The sequence below is a fragment of the Oryza sativa genome, chromosome 7 (assembly GCF_034140825.1).
Source record: "Oryza sativa Japonica Group chromosome 7, ASM3414082v1".
Lineage (NCBI taxonomy): Eukaryota > Viridiplantae > Streptophyta > Magnoliopsida > Poales > Poaceae > Oryza > Oryza sativa.
In genome coordinates, this window is record NC_089041.1 from 21,630,569 (window position 1) to 21,647,491 (window position 16,923).

At 41.8% G+C, this 16,923-nt stretch overlaps 2 protein-coding genes across 3 annotated transcripts; both read right to left on the reverse strand.

The window, feature by feature from the left end:
• Nucleotides 1–5,373: 5,373 nt before the first annotated feature.
• Nucleotides 5,374–9,293, reverse strand: LOC4343504 (cysteine-rich receptor-like protein kinase 10). The gene is made up of 7 exons (XM_015789255.3): nucleotides 8,289–9,293; nucleotides 7,439–7,576; nucleotides 7,203–7,330; nucleotides 6,714–6,921; nucleotides 6,395–6,632; nucleotides 6,149–6,302; nucleotides 5,374–5,827 (listed from the first exon to the last, which is right to left on the reverse strand). Exons 1-7 carry the CDS (start codon nucleotides 9,133–9,135, stop codon nucleotides 5,549–5,551), a joined length of 1,992 nt encoding a protein of 663 aa, XP_015644741.1. The 5' UTR covers nucleotides 9,136–9,293; the 3' UTR covers nucleotides 5,374–5,548.
• Nucleotides 9,294–11,194: 1,901 nt separating this feature from the next.
• On the reverse strand, nucleotides 11,195–16,819 carry LOC4343505 (cysteine-rich receptor-like protein kinase 6). Of its 2 annotated transcripts, XM_015789256.3 has the most exons (7): nucleotides 15,875–16,818; nucleotides 15,163–15,300; nucleotides 14,939–15,066; nucleotides 13,039–13,246; nucleotides 12,705–12,942; nucleotides 12,468–12,618; nucleotides 11,195–12,329 (listed from the first exon to the last, which is right to left on the reverse strand). In XM_015789256.3, exons 1-7 carry the CDS (start codon nucleotides 16,707–16,709, stop codon nucleotides 12,054–12,056), a joined length of 1,974 nt encoding a protein of 657 aa, XP_015644742.1. In that variant the 5' UTR covers nucleotides 16,710–16,818; the 3' UTR covers nucleotides 11,195–12,053. The 2 variants fall into 2 exon arrangements, with proteins under 2 accessions (XP_015644742.1, XP_015644743.1); XM_015789257.3 differs by lacking the exons at nucleotides 11,195–12,329; nucleotides 12,468–12,618 and having other exon boundaries at nucleotides 12,776–12,942; nucleotides 13,077–13,246; nucleotides 15,875–16,819.
• Nucleotides 16,820–16,923: the final 104 nt, after the last annotated feature.

The following is a 16,923-nucleotide window of genomic DNA, read 5'->3' on the forward strand; positions in this document are numbered from 1 at the left end:
TTGGTACGATGTGTTGTGATAATATAAGTTATTACACAAACATGTAACTACAAATTCGATGAAAATCCACATCCCCATGTTTGCCCTCTTTCCTCCGTTGGCGTTTCTTCACCTATCCTGCCAAGATAACTACTTTTATTTCTTTTAATATACGATGTTGTACAGTTTGTTTTACTAAATAAATTATGTACTTATTATTTATTTTGTTGGATTTGTTTTCTCATTAAATGACTTTTAAACCTGATTTATATTTTTTTTATATTTATAAAACCCCTAGATAGAACGAATGGTACGGAAGTTAACAGTGTTATATAATAATGAAGAAAGAAACTAGTAGAAACTCTGGTCGATTGACTTGTGGTTGAGCCTGTGACCAATCAATTGAGGCAACTATTCATGGCCTCATAAGTGGGCTTGATCACTTGACCTATCAATTGAGGAACTATTCAACTATTCATTGTCTTATAAGTCACGACTCAGCTAAAGGCATGTGGGCTATGTTTATTTGGAAAACTTCTAGCAACAAGATATATATTCTGTTTTTGTGTAGAAAAAGCTGTAACTTTTCCAAACATCACTGATTTACAACTAGTTTGTATTTTCTTATATAAATTAGTAAACTGGGTTTTTCAACTTCTCCATATTCTTATAAGTTAAATAACCAGTCGTTTCTCAGTGAAATAACCAGTCGTTTCTCTGTCAGAAACTAACAGGGTAGAATAAACAGACCCAAAAAGGAAAACTAGAATCAACAGATTCAGAAAGGAAAACTTACTTTATGTTTGTTACTTTGTATCTGTTCATATTTATTTTTCAGTCTATGGTATAGTAGGTATAGCGACTGGACCGTGATGCATGCATGTCGCCTGGATATATAGCAACCAGCTCAAGATCTTTCACCCAATGCATTAAGATTAAATGTTTATTTAACGTCGATTAATCTTTCAAGTTGAAGAAAATCCACTGTTCTCCCCATCTGACATGGCATCCAGCGTATCCAACCGCATGAAGAATCGGGAGCGCCTGCTGCAGTACGTGCTGAGTCCGCCTTCCACCAGCCGACGTAATGGGATCACCTATACATTTTCAATAACTTTTTCTTTTAAAAATTTGACAAATACAATTATAGTGTAATCGTGGTGTAATTATATTAGCTATAATGTGACTTAATTGTATGTAACATTTAAAAATCTTTTCGTGGCATGCTATTTGCGTGAAACGGAGGTCATGGACTAAATCCTTTCACTTGTGTGTGTTGTGATTTTTTTCCCATCATTGATTGCACAAATCTTGAAACAAATCTAACGGTTCAAAATTATGTAAAAGTTATATTATAGTTATATGCAAGTTACAATGTAATTACATCTGTTAAATTTTTTTAAAAAATTGTTCACAATATATAACAAAATTGGACGTAATTCACGTACACGCGCATGATTAAATGATTGAAACGTTTTTTAGAGATCTGGACGCCAAAATATTCTCCTTGTTGATCTCCTTTTAGTTATTAACCCAACATGCGGTTTAACATTTTTCATGTTTCACTACATGCGAAACATATATACGCATCACATACGAATGCGCCATCAAGACATGATCTCACTAAACTTTTAATAAACAATCATGGTATATTAACTTAGCAGACGGGTGTAATTTAGTGCAATAACCTGAGAAATGAGCATTTTAATACAATAACTTAATGGGTGAGTGAAATTTAGTACAAGAACTTACTTAGTAAGTATACAATCTAGTACAGGAACTTAATAAGTATACAATTACATCAACTTGCATGATGGGTATGTTTTGGTATAATAACTTAAGAGTTAATATAACAACTGAATTATTTCGAGCATTTTTTTATACACATTCAATTTTTAAGTTCTTATTTTGTCAACATATATACTTGTCTATATTGTATAAGCATACTTATTTTTTTCATTTTAGTAATTAAAAGTCAGTTAAATTTTACTAGTAGAATGTTTTGTATTTCAGTTGAGATCAATAAGGTGAAGAAAAAATCTATACCAGTCGTGCTAAATTGGGATGAACAACATAAGATAATATCTGCAGTATGGCTATGTTATGGCATACTGATATCGTGAAATAATTAACTTATCAAGCACTCATAAATCAAAACAGCACATACCTAGCTAAGTTTTTACGCCAAAATACTAAATTGTCAAGTTCTTTATATTATAATGGACCCACATGTCACAGTATTGTACTTGGATGTTCAATTATCAAGTTCTTATATTAGATGGCACTGACCTATTAAGTTGTTGCCAAGTTATTTTTATATAATTGTAATGTATTCTTTAATAAAATACACCCACACATATATAATTTTTTTGTGAACCAGGATTTAAACCCTAACGGTGGATTGCATAACACCTCTTGTGCTTCTCCAATGTGTGGATTGATCTCACCATGAGGATTATTTGAAGAACAATTAATTTTTAATTTGAAATTTGGATTGAAATTACTAGTAACCAAACCTTACTTGAACGGAGATTTCTATTGTTGTTGATATCACATCTATTTGAATTTAATCATATATTGACCACTGTTATTTTCTTAGCAATACAGGCTTAAACTAGAAGTTGATTCCACCGCATTTACAACTAACTAATATCACATTTGGATTTTACAATTATAATAACAAAACAGTAAATTAAGAGTAAAAAATGGTAACGCTTGATAATTATTGTTTCCTAATTTTAGAATAACATTTAAAAAGACTAATAAGGTACAATTTCGACCTATTATTTGTGTCACGCTTCGAAAGGTACAATTTGTCCAAAACTTTCTCCATTAGCATGGTTTAGATAATTTTTTCCAAGCAGTTTGCTAACTTTATAGTATGCATACTATTTTTTTGTCCCTATTGTTTGTAGATCATCCATCAGTTTTCTCTCGCATCACTCACGCACAGTTCAGCTATACAATAGCATGTTTCGTTCAATATGAGTTCTCTATACGGTCATAATGATACCATCTAAATCAACGACCAGATCTTCCTAATTAAAGAAATTCTTAAGAGATAGGGATAGATACTAGTACCGATTAAAATTGGAAGACTCGTTGATTGACTTGGACTTTGATTTTGTTGCCAATCGATCGTTACTGGAGACAACTGTTCTTGGCTTCACACTTGGCAACTTAATTAGCATGCAGATAGGACAGTACAAGAAAACTTGCATTGTGTCTAAACATGATTAATTTCACTGTGTGACTGGACCCCTGATGCACTTGCCAGCTGGATAGCAACCAAGTCAAAATCTGTGCGAGATTGGTCACCACTGGAGAAACGATTTTCGCATGTTCCTTCCCCTTAATTTTGCAGGCAATCATTTTTTCTTCGAATTCATTATTTTACTTGCGATAGATTTTTGGATGCTCCTGTCTTTCAACTTTTTATCTATGGGATCTTACATCAAGATTTGTGTTCCTATAAATCCAACTTACATCAAGCTGGATACTCCCCTTGCAGGCCGGATGTTGGTTTTGTACGTCCTGAAAAATTGGCCTGCTACACGAGGACGATCGTTTAGCATAAGCCCATATCCTGAAAGAAATGGGCCTGCTTCTGTTTCACCAGAGCCAGCAGGCCGAGCCCCCAACCTGAAGTGAAATCGCTGGGTCGCCTGGCCTCATTTCTGTCGTGCTGGACTCCTGGCCCTCTCACGTTTTAGGAAAAAGTTCACATGAGATCCCTCACCTTGTCACCGAGTTATAAAATCGTCCCTGAACTGAAAAACCAGATATATGTCAGCTCTCAACTTTACAAAACCAGACCACTCTAGGTTCTTACACGCTATTGACCCCCATTTTGTCCAACATGATGACTGAGTCAACGTGGGACCCACATATCAATGACACAAACTCTCATTCTTCTCCCTCTGTTGCTCTCCCCCCGTTCTCACTCAAGCTGGTGGAGGTGCGTCGGTCCACGCATGGAGGCCGACGGGATAAGGGGTCTTCGCGGTGAAGAACACTGAGGCTAGCGGTTGAGAAAGCAGGAGCAGGACCCGGAGGAGGATGTCAAGGCCGGCGTCCCATCGGACGGAGTCAGCGAGGGTGGTGGCCGCGCCATGGGTAGCTTGAGGAGGGGCCCAACCCCCTAGTTGGCGACGAGGCAGGCGGAGCACCGGGAGTGGTGGTGAAAGATGAGGCTGACAATGGTCAGTAGAAGTAGCCCAGGGGCAAGGTGCCCAACCCATCCCCCTGGCGGCGATGGGGTCTATGGAATCTGGCGCCAGCAGAGGGGGCGCCCTGGCAGTGACCCGCGAGCACCGCTCACGGAGGAGGTCGGGCAGGGGCGGTGTCGATGAGAGCTTAGTAGAGCCGGAGTAGAGGGGGCGAAGATCTGGGAGGGAAAGGAGAGCAGCCCAATGACACCGACGAAGAGCCCTTCGTTGTCCTGGGCGCAGCCAGTGGCGACACTGGAGACCGGCATGGAGTCGACGTGCCACCCGCTTTCTTTGCCGAGCTTCCTCCACTCTTTCTCTCTCCCCTAAAACTCTTCCCGCTGCAACTAGACTGTTGGCTGCCTCCAATTCCCAATGCCGTCGCAGCTGGGACCACCTCCTGCCGCCGTTGAGATCACCCACAACGGCCGGAGCCGTGCCTCCTCCTCTACCTTTCCTCCCTGCCTGACGCAACAAAGAGAGGAAGATGCCACCTAGGACGAAGACCTTGTCAAAGGAGCCATGTTTGGTAGACACGACTTTAAATTATAGATGGGGCGGAGAACAGAGATATTCACTCGATAAAAACAATCGAAAACAACACATATCGTATTTATAGTTCAATCGCATAACTGTCTGAATCATTGTTTGTAGCGGGCGTGCATTGTGAAGAAACGGACTAATCTGTTGGGCGTTCACACCTTGTTAGCCCATGATTACTATAAGGGGTAGGGGGTCTTGGTGGGTGTGGGGCTTTACAGGTTGTAGCTGGGTCGGTCGACTCACCCTGCTTAATGGGTAGATCTACCCCTGCGTGGGTGCCATGTCAGCCAAAATCGGGGGACAATACTGTCAAGGGATCTCGTTTTAAACTGGTTTTGGAAGTTGGAAGTTGGGGCATACGTTGTATATGGTTTTTGGGTTCAGGAACGATTTTGTAACTCGGCGATGCGACGAGGGACCTCGAGTGAACTTTTTCCTCCGTTTTACCCAAGCTTTTGTGCCGGCCATTTGCCCATTTTCGCTCATTTTCGCTCAATCTGCTACTGACTTGGTCACAAATTACACTCTGTAATGGAAACTTTCTTTTAAGTTAACGGTCCAGAGCAATCTGCATTCTACAGCACTAGCGAGCTGTGTGTACTGCAGTAATTTCTCAGATAAGCAGATTTTTGGAATCCCAATATACAGTGATGTGTCCTACGCTTCTGTAGGTGATTCTGTAGCATTGGGCTCGTGTGGCCAAGCTCTTGACCACTTATCACAAAATGACAATATATACAGTTTCAAGTTCCAACTCGAAACAAAAACAAGCAACAAGCCAACTACACTAGCGATGGCAAGCTCTGCTTTAGGCCCTGCTACCTGGGAGACAATTGTGTCACGGTTTGAGAATAACCAGAGCTTCCATCGGAGAAAGATGCTACTGGAATATGAACTACAGGGGCCGGCAGAGTGCTAGTAGCATCGCTATTAAGTAAAACCATGACATCGGCCATTGTTGGACGATCTATAGGGTTCTGCTGGACACACAGGAGACCAATGTTAACACATTTTAGCACCTCGCCTTCAGGGTAGTTTCTTCCCAAGGAGTGATCTATGATCTCCTTAATGTTTCCCTCTGCCCAGTGCCTCCATACCTAGTATTAGATACATAAATATCTTCAGTAATCAGTATGCATGGTTATATGTTAGAAAGTACTAAAAGTGCAAGTGGCAATCAATGGTGCATTAGTCTTGGTGAATTAGCAAAATATATACTCCCTCTTTTATTAATAAATAATATTGTTAACTTTTGACATAATGTTTGATTATTCGTCATATTTAAAAATTATATAAATATCATTTGTTCTGTTGTGACATGTTTTATCATTAAAAAAGCTTTACGTAAGACTTATACTTCAGCACATTTACACTAAGTTACGTCATCTATTTAGAAAATGGAGGTAGTATATACTTACTATGCTTATTATATCTTCGTTTGGCTCAAAGAAATAGGGCCCGTTGTTCCTTCTCCGGCCCGTCACGATCTCTATGACGAGAATGCCGAAGCTGAACACATCTGATTTCGTGGAGTACTGCCCATGCGTCACGTACTCAGGAGACATGTACCCACTGCATCAACATCCAACAAGAATAATCACATGGTTAGAATGAGAATTGCATAGTTAATTATTTTATTACATATATATTTATGAACTAATTACAATGTCCCAACGATGCGGTTTGTAATCTCTCGAGTCTGGTCTTGTCCGAAGAGCCTAGCAAGTCCAAAGTCCCCAATCTTTGGGTTCATGTCTGCGTCTAGCAAGATGTTGCTCGCCTTCATGTCTCGGTGTACGATCTTTTTCTGGGAGTCCTGATGGAGATATTGAAGGCCCCGAGCAATGCCTTCAATGATCCTAAATCGTGTAGTCCAATCTAGCTGTCTCCTTTTCTCTTCATCTAATTAGCATGAATCATGTTCATTGCAGAAACATGAAAAGATGGTAACATATCTAAATTCAGGGGTGATATCAGTAGTACCAAAAAGAAAGGTGTCGAGACTTTTGTTGGGCATGTACTCGTAGACGAGCATCCTCTCTCCCTCTTCTAGGCAAAACCCCACAAGCTGCACAAGATTCTTGTGATGAAGTTTGGCCACCAAAACTAGCTCGTTTTTCACCTCTTCCAACCCTTGGTTTGAACCCTTCGCTAGCCTCTTCACTGCTACGTCTTGTCTGAAAAGAAGCCCCTGAAAAATTTGGTTTAATACCTTCTTACATGGAGATATGGATAGAAAAAACTGAATTTTGAATGGCTTAAAAGCTTGGTGCTGTAACTAATTTACAATATTAGGCGATCTTGAATGATATTTGCCAAATAGTATTAATTAATTAAATTATCAAAGTAACAATTAAGGATCAGTACACTCATAGTAAAAAGTTATCATTTCATATTTTTACCATGCTTAATTCGCCCCGTGAAATAAAAAATTATTTCCTCAAAAGAACACATAAAAGGTTACTTCCATACCTTATAAACAGCACCGAATCCCCCTTCGCCGAGTTTCATGCTTTCATTGAAATTATCCGTCGCTACTTGCAGTGATGCCAGAGATAGCAGGGTTGACTTGACACTTTCGAAGTCCTCAGCTGCATCAGCTGTCAAATTTTCATGAATTTGATAAACTGTTAATGAATACGGATGATTAACAATGTATAGTGGAATTTGATAAGAATTTTATGCCAATGATGAGAAGGATCACTCACGTCCGGTGAAATGCTCTGCTTTCCCTCGTCTTCTCTTCTTGCGTATATTCCACAAGAGGATGGAAACTGCAGCTACGATTGCAACTGCCACTATCGGCAAGACGATTTCCAGAATTTTGTTTGCTGAATTATTCTTGACTGCATTTTGGAGGGAAAATAATCAGTTCAAGTATTCAAAACAGAGCACCTGTTTTCTTGTCTGAGCAGCTGATTATTGAGCTACCAGCTGCTCAACGAACAAAATTGACTTTCTCTTCGCAGTGGCGGATCCTTCATGGGTCTATGGGGGTCTCGAGCCCTCCATTACCCGTGTCGTAACCATAGGAGCCCCCACGAAGACCCCACTAAAATTTTTTATCATACATTAATTAGAAGATGGGTTTATAATTTTTGTATAGTTTGTTCAGACCCTCATATTAATTCTTTCTGGATCCGTCTCTGTCTCTTCGTGTGCCAATTTATGATTTTTCTAAGACTCAATGAAAACAATGAGCTATGAAGATAGTCATCGTTAATTGACATACTACTAATATATATACGTGACATGATGTAATACAGCATTTGCCATGCTAAACTATGGGTCTTGACTGTCTGCGCGGTGATTATCTGACATAACACCAAGAATGTGACGAGTAACAAAAGTCAGACTTATCAGTTCAAAAGTAATCCGGTATAACATAAACAATGCAGAAATCCATGAACCATAAAAAAGTATAATGACTTATATTTTCTCATATTTGCAGTAAATTTGAACCCAGCAAATTTTCAAATATCATGTTTAAAAATTAACGATATCTTATATTTAAAAATGGAGGGAGTATATGTTATCGAAATGACGCGGTATTGTCACCTCCCGTAGTGCCCGGCGCAGCATCCGGCGACGCCGCCGCCGCCGCCGGCGAGAGGCCGTCGGCCCACAGCTTCAGCATCGGGGCTCCGGTGTAGAACTTGTCCTGGGATACCTCCGACCTCAAGCTGCACCTCGTGCCGACGATCCTCGCCCCCACCGTGGTCCGCGGGAACGTCTTCCACCACCTGGCGACGAGGTCCTCGAGGCAGCTCCGGCACAGCGCCGGCGACAGGTCCGGCGTGCACTGCGCCGCCGAGTAGATGTTCGGGAACCCCGGGTCGGCGCCCACCCGCTGCCCCGTGGCGAACAGCCTCGTGGTGTTCACTACCGCGTACATCAGGGTGGCGCTGAGGAGTTCCGTGACGGCGCGGTCGTAGCCGGCGACGTCGGCGGTGGTGACGTTGTCGCTGTTCATGAGCGGCGCCTGGCCGGAGTTGTTGGCGGAGGCGAGGAAGTCGCCGGCCGCCGAGAAGCGGGTGTAGCACTGGTTGTAGACGAGGATGGCGTCCCTGGTGCGGTTGCACGCCGGGGCGACGTCCTGGCCGGCCCTGGTGCCGCAGTCGTAGCAGTCGGAGGAGCTCACGTCGCCGCGGCAGAGGATGAGGCCGTAGACGGCGTCCGGGGCGGCGCCGAGCGCGCCGGCGGCGAAGAGAGTGGGCGACGTGGAGGCGTTCTGCTGGAGGGCGGCGATGAGGCTCTGGAGGTTGGTGTCGTAGGTGCTGTTCGCCGTGTACGTGCCGCCGCCGCCGCCTCCGCGGCGGCCGCAGAGCTGCCACGGCTGGCCGGCGGCGAGCGGGAGCGCGGCGGCCGCGAAGAGGAGAACGGCGAACGTGGAGCGCCGCCGCATGGCGCCCGTGGACGCAGCTGTCACAGTCAGCAGGATGCACAGTGGGATGGAAGCTAGCAAAAGAGGATAGAATTTTCGCGCGGCATTGAAATGTTTTTTTCTCGTGCACGTACGTACGATGGTGTTGGCAAGTTGCCATGGCGATAGCCCACAGAGACTGAGGTCACCACACAACGTTAGGCAGATGTTCATGAGAAACACCCAGAGTCTTCCAGCTAGCTTCACAAGGTGGTGAGGTAGACGACCTGAATTCGAAGTCACTCTTCTAATTATTTGATATTAGGTCATTTTCTATTATTCGTGTTTTTTTAGACAGATGCTTACGTCGTAAAGTACGTTCATTCAGGGGGGACGTTTCATCGATCATTCGTTGTCGAAAATAAAGGTGAGCGGAAACCACCACGCAGCAGCTGTTTCAACATGCGAGTACTAGTAGTAATTAGCACGCACTTAATCGATTGGAACACTTGACCCATTCTTAACTAGAAATAATCAAATGGTTGGGTGTGGAGTGCGTGCACCTGGCGCCCCCGTGGAAAAAACCAGCCGCGGTAGCTGCAACAACTTGCATGGATGGTCAGATGGATATCCATTACTCCTACGCTAAAAGTATCTTATGAGAAACTAATTAATTGAAGTCAAAAGGGAAAAAGAAAGTGACATACTACTGGTTTTCCTCGTATCTCCATGTTTATAATTTAACTTTACAATTCTTGATTACAAACTGATAAAAGATACAATTTCAACGGAAAACAAAACAAGCATCAACGAGCAAATCCTATATACCTATACAAATCATCCCCACTTAGTGTAGTTATTAGCAATTTCCTGCTTTGAGGTTGAGCCACGTCACCACTTATTTCCATCCGTTGGATTCACGTTCTTAACGGTGCAAATTGCTTCCTCGAGGCCTTTTCTCTTGCTCGCTGAGGCCAGCCCAATTTTCCCACCTGGGCCAGCCAGTGAACCTTTCCTCTTCCTCCTTCCGACTAGTGTCGTAGGCGGCGCATCACCAGGCCTCTCCATCGTGCGTTGTCGAGTCCTCTTCCCCTCATCGATTCGCCTCCTCCTTGATGGCTCGATCAAAAACTGTCATTTGGTTCATCTTCCATGGTTCCACCATCCCACGGTCTCTCCCTCTGCGAAACCAACAGCCTCTTCCACTTCTCAAGGAATATAAGAGGAAAAGAACTGGAAGGGTAGCTATTAAAGGATCTTCTTGCATGCTGAGCTCCCACAAACAAGCAACAACACAACGAATCAATCTGTTCGCCTACGCAGCTACACCCACGTCCAACTACTATCCTACAGGATACATGTATACCTGGTAGCAATGGCACTAACAAGTTGTTCATCCATACCCACGAAAACGTTTCTTCCTGGTCCAGATACAAAGATCCATCAAATCCATTTCCCCTGTTAGCGCGGTTTCCATCTGTAAAAGGGCTCATGTAATCATGTCCAACTCATCTGGTGGCTTCGGTTCGATGCAGCATTTTAGCAGGCATTTTAGCCTCCCCTTTTGCTATGAAACAAATTGTTGCAGCACAACAGCTGGATTCGCCAATCTTCATATTGATTTATTGGACACAAACCGACACAATTGTTTCTCCTTCAGTGAGATTGTTTCATTGCACACAAGCAGCCCATTCATTCGTGTCTTCCTGGCCTATACCTTTTTTCTGTTCCCATGGGGTCTTCTTGCTGAATCAGGTGCTTCTCTTCCCTCATTTTCCCATGTTCAGCTGATCAGCTCATTGGCTCACAAGGTTGAAACAGATGGCTTTGGGATGAGTTTATTGGTTGTACTCATTCCTCCTGTATAGAAAAAGGCAATGCTCCTGTTTGTCTTCATCTGCCTAGCCATTGGCTAGATCTGCATGATATCACTTTTTTATCCTTCATAAAATTTAATGTCACATTTCCCCTCCATTCATGTTATATCATGCTGATGGATTTTATCATAGATGCTCTTACTAGCTAATTGGGAAAGTAAATTCTGGTCATTAATTTCTACCTCTATTCATATTTGAGCTATACTACGATTCAACGAGAATGATTTCTGGAACTTTTTTTTTTTGATAGAAGGCCAGATGGCCCAGCTTTTATATAAAGAGAGTTTTTACATCCACAGGCTGGGGAGACCAGCTCAAACAAGAAAGGAGCGTTTTCAGCCAATACTTTGGCCCAACACAAATAGTAGGTAGCAGACGAGAAAGAAAACATGCGAACTTAGATGTAACTCTTCTTGAGTAGGGGGAAAAGGACAAAACAAAGTTCAAGATTATCACCTTCAGTCGACTCCATTTCTTTGGTTCACAGAAAGAAGTTGCAGCTCCCAGGATCATCCATTTCAATAACTCCGTCTTTGCTTCTCCATTTTGTTTCATCAGCTTAGCCCACTCTATTATTTTATTTATTATTGTAATATTATTTATTCCAATCAAATAATATAACGCCATCTCTTATATATCTCTATCAGTCTGTCATATATTGCTAAAAAGAATAGTACAACTAATCCTCATTTAATTTGTAGCATAGCGCAATAAACAGGTCTTTGATTGTTATACACCTTTCCTGTCCTTACACATATATTACGCAAGTTTCACAATCTCCTCATAAGATGAGTTTGTATTATTTCCAAAATTTGTAGTCAAGAAAATTCATTTTCCTATAATCGATGAAACAGGATGAAGCTCTGCTAAGGAGTACTTGGACCTATCCAACCCATATAGTATGTTAAATGTGATGGATCAAATGTCCTCATAGAATTTCGCTTTCTTTTATTGGTATGCACTATGTCTAAATGTGATGGATCAATTGTTCTCTTAGAATTTCACTTCATTTTGTTTAGATACATTATATCCCGCAGCAACTCGCGGGGTATTTTCTAGTACCAACTATGTTTTAGCCCCCTGCTATCTAGGAGACAATTGTGTAACGGTTTGAGAGTAACCAGAGTTCCCCTCGATGGAAATTGTTGGGCTATGAGTTGCAAAAGCCGGCAGAGTGCTGGTAGCATCGCTGTTAAGCAAAACCATGACATCTGCCATTGTAGGCCGATCTACAGGGTTTTGCTGCACGCACAGGAGACCGATGCTTACACATTTCAGCAGCTCAGCTTCAGGGTAGTTTCTTCCCAAGGAGTGGTCAGTCATCTCTACAATATTTCCCTCTTCCCAGTGCCTCCGTACCTAGAATCAGTTACATATTGTGAGTTATATGTTAATATTGCAGATCATATATTGCATGGTTATCTTCAAATGCAAATATTAAAATGTAAGCGGTATCAATATACTCCGTATTTGTCTATGAGTTAGCAGGATACTCACTATGCTTATTAAATCTTCGTTTTGTTCTAAGAAATGGGGGCCGCTGTTTCTCCGTCCCGTCACGATCTCTATGACGAGAATGCCAAAGCTAAACACGTCTGACTTTGTAGAGTACTGCCCACGGATCACGTATTCAGGAGACATGTACCCACTGCATGCAACAACAAGAAAAAAATGTACATGTTAGTTTGTTAGCTACATATAAGCACAAACAGATAAAGTGTTTGACTTCGTTACAATGTTCCAACGATGCGATTGGTGACATCTCTAGTCTGATCCTGCCCAAAGAGCCTAGCGAGGCCGAAGTCGCCGATCTTTGGGTTCATGTCTGCATCTAGCAAGACGTTGCTCGCCTTCATGTCACGGTGGATGATCTTCTTCTGTGAGTCCTGGTGAAGATATTGTAGTCCTCTAGCAATGCCTTCGATGATCTTGAATCGTGTTGCCCAATCAAGTTGTCTGCTTTGCTCCGAGTCTAATTGACACGTGATGAAGAGATTATTGTAATTATTGCATGTCAGCAAACGAAAGGGGTATATATATGTAGATTAAAAGGTAATTATAATTGTACCGAAAAGAAATATGTCAAGGCTTTTATTCGGTATGTACTTGTAGACAAGCAACCTCTCTCCCTCCTCTAGGCAAAACCCCACAAGACGAACAAGATTCTTGTGATGCAGTTTGGCCACTAGAACTAGCTCGTTCTTAAGCTCTTCTAGCCCTTGGTTTGAACCCTTTGCCAGCCTCTTCACGGCTACCTCTTGTCCAAAAAGAAGTCCCTGAATAATTCTTAGTTTATTAGCTAATTTGCTTTATACATGGAGATATGGACAGAAATGGTGAATTTTGTAATGACTTAAGACTCTAACATGCATATGCTACTAATTTACAATATTTGGTTTTTCCAATAAAGCCAGATCAAAGATCTTTTGTAAAAATAAACTATAACAAATTAGCAATGGAGTACTAGTGCGCTCAGGAATCAAGACATATTTAGAATTTCATATTTTTACCGTTCTCGATTCATACCTTCAAATCAATAATTCTTTTCTAAAAGGAAATCAGCAATTGTTCAAAAGTTACCTGTGAACTACTACTCTCCCGTCCCAAAATATAAAGAATTATGGGTGGATGTGATATATTTTAGCCTGTTCAGATTCGTAGTACTGGAATGTATTATATTCACTTAAATTTTTTATATTTTGGGATGGAGGGAGTACCATCTATTATATTATTAAAGGAATAGAAAAAGTAGCCTCCACGTTCGCTCTCATGGCCTAGAAATTCTCACATTAATCGGAAAAAAAGAAAAAGCAAAGCTGAAATTTGGAATTAAAAAATAAGAAATATTAGAATAGGAGAGTACAGTCCGCTCTCATGGCATAGAAATTCTCACATTAATCGAAGAAAAAGAAAAAGCAAAGCTGAAATTCAGAATTAAAAAATAAGGAATATTAGAATAGGAGAGTACAGTCCATATAGAAATACAATTTAGAAATAACTGAAATTCGGAATTAAAAAATAAGGAATATTAGAAGAGGAGACTAGAGTCCATAAAGAAATACAATTAAGAAATAACTGAAATTCAGAATTAAAAATAAGGAATATTAGAAGAGGAGACTAGAGTCCATATAGAAATACAATTAGGAAGTAACTGAAATTCGGAATTAAAAATAAGGAATATTAGAAGTAGAGCATAGAGTCCATATAGAAATATAATTAGAAAATAACTGAAATTCGGAATTAAAAATAAGGAATATTAGAAGTAGAGTATAGAGTCCATATAAAAATACAATTAAGAAAAAGAATAGAAATTCGGAAATAAAAAAATAAGGAATATTAGAAGTAGAGTACAGAGTCCATATAGGAATTTAAAACTAACTAAAATTCAGAATACACATAATAAAATTAAAAGTAGAGTTTAGAGTCCGTATAAAAATACAATTTACAAGTAACTAAAATTCGAAATTAAGAAAAACACGGGAAGAAGAGTTTAAAGTCAATATAGGAATACGATTTAGAAGTAACTAAAATTCGAAATTAAAAATTAAAGAATATTGAAAGATGAGTTTAGAGTCCACATAGAAATACAATTAGAAATAATAAAAATTCAGAAATAAAAATAAATAATATTGGAAGAAGAGCTTAGAGTCTATATAGAAATACAATTTACAGAAAATTCGGAATAAAAAAAGAAATATTAAAAGACAGGTCTATAGTACATATAGGAATATATATAATTTACAAATAACTAAAATTTGATATTAAAAATAATTAATAACTAACACGTATATAAAAATACAATATGAATATTACACATTAGTAGTTTCATAAAGTTATTGTAAAATTTAAAATTATGTTTCATTTTAATATATTTGAAAAATATAATGAGAAAGCAAATATGCTATTATATGAGAGAAAATATAATGATGCTAGCCGCGCAATCTGCGCGGGCCAGCATGCTAGTTTACCTTATAAACTGCACCAAATCCCCCTTCACCGAGTTTCTTGCTTTCGTGGAAGTTATCTGTTGCTACTTGCAATGACGCTAGAGTTATCAAGGTCGACTTGACACTTTCAAGGTCCTCAGATGCGTCAACTGGAAAATTTACATGAATTTGATATAGTTAATTGATATTCGAATGTTAGATGGAATTTTTGAAGAATTCTACGCTAAATTTTGTAGAGGACTCACGTTCAGAGAAATGTTCTGCTTTTCTTGATCTTCTTTTCCTACGCACATTCCATATACAAAAGGAAGTTGCAGCTACGATTGCAACGGCCACTATCGGCACGACGATTACCAGAACTTTGCTTGCTGAATTATTCTTACCTGCACTTTTGCATAGAAAATGATCAGTTCAAGTATCCAAAGTACTGTACCTTTTCTTCTATGTAGCACCTCATTACAACAACACAGTGCTAGGCTGCTAGCTGCTTCTCAACAAACAAAATATAATTGTGAATGCACGTTAACTATTTTCAATTTAATTTGTTTTTTTTATTGGATTTTGTAGAAGTTGAATTTAACCATGTATTTTTGTGGACTGATATTTTTCATATTAATTTAAATAGATTATTTGGATGGCATATGTAAGAAATGAGCGGATATCTCCAGTTCTCCGCGAGGATTGAAAATACATCTCCAACTAAATACTCTCTCCGTTTTGAAATGTTTGACACCGTTGACTTTTTAGCATATGTTTGACCGTTCGTCTTATTCAAAAACTTTTATGAAATATGTAAAATTATATGCCTACATGAAAATATATTTAACAATGAATTAAATAATAGAAAAAGAATTAATAGTTACTTAAAATTTTTTAATAAGACGAACGGTCAAACATGTACTAAAAAGTTAATGGCGTCAAACATTTCGAAACGGAGGGAGTATGTTGTATGCTCACCTCCCGTCGTAGCCGCCGGCGCCGGCCCTTGCGCCGGCGCGAGTCCGTCGGCCCGCAGCACCACCATCGGTTGGCCAGTGTAGAACGTGCCCTGGTTCAGCTCCGACCTCAGGTTACACCGCGTGCCGGCGATCCTCGCGCCCTCCACGTTCACCGGGAACGTGTCCCACCACTGCCCCACGAGGCCGTCGAGGCAGCTCCGGCACAGCGGCCGCGACAGCGCCGGCGAGCACTGCGCCATGGAGTAGATGTCGCTGAACCCCGGGTCGCTCCCCACCCGCTGCCCCGTCGCGAACATCCTCGTCGAGTTCTCCACCGCGTACCGCACGGTGGCGTTCAGGAGGCTGACCACCGCGGCGTCGTACGCCCTGACGTCGGCGGCGCGGGTGATGTTGGTGGAGCTCATGAGGGCGACCTCGCCGGAGTTGTTGGTGGCAGCGGCGAGGAAGTCGGCGTCGGAGACGCGGACGTAGCACTGGTTGTAGACGAGGGCGGCGTCCCTGGTGCGGTTGCAGACTCGCCCCACGTCCTGGCCGGCCCTGGTGCCGCAGTCGTTGCAGTCGGAGGTGCTCAGGTCGCCGCGGCAGAGCATGACGCCGTAGACGGCGTCGCGGCCGCCGGAGCCGACGGCGCCGGAGGCGTAGAGGGTGGGGGAGGAGGAGGCGTTCCCCTGGAGGGCGCTGATGAGGTCCAGGAGGTTGGTTTCGTAGGTGCTGTTCGCCGCGTACGTGCCGCCGGTGCCGCAGCTCGGCCACGGCTGGCCGGCGGCGAGCGGCAGCGCGACCGCCGCGACCGCGAGGAGGACGGCGTGGACGAGCGACGAGCGCCGCCGCATGGCGCCGGCCGGTCAGAGTAGCTTAGCAGAGGCAGTGGTGGGATGATGGAAAGCTAGTAAGCTCGATCGATGTAGCAATGGCACAGCATTCGTTTTGAGTTTTTGAGCTGGAATGCGTATCATTTTGGATGTGACAGCTCTGGGCAAGTGGCCAACTTGGCATGCGATGGCCCCACCACAGGTCAGACTGAATTCACTGAACCCCGTTACTTAC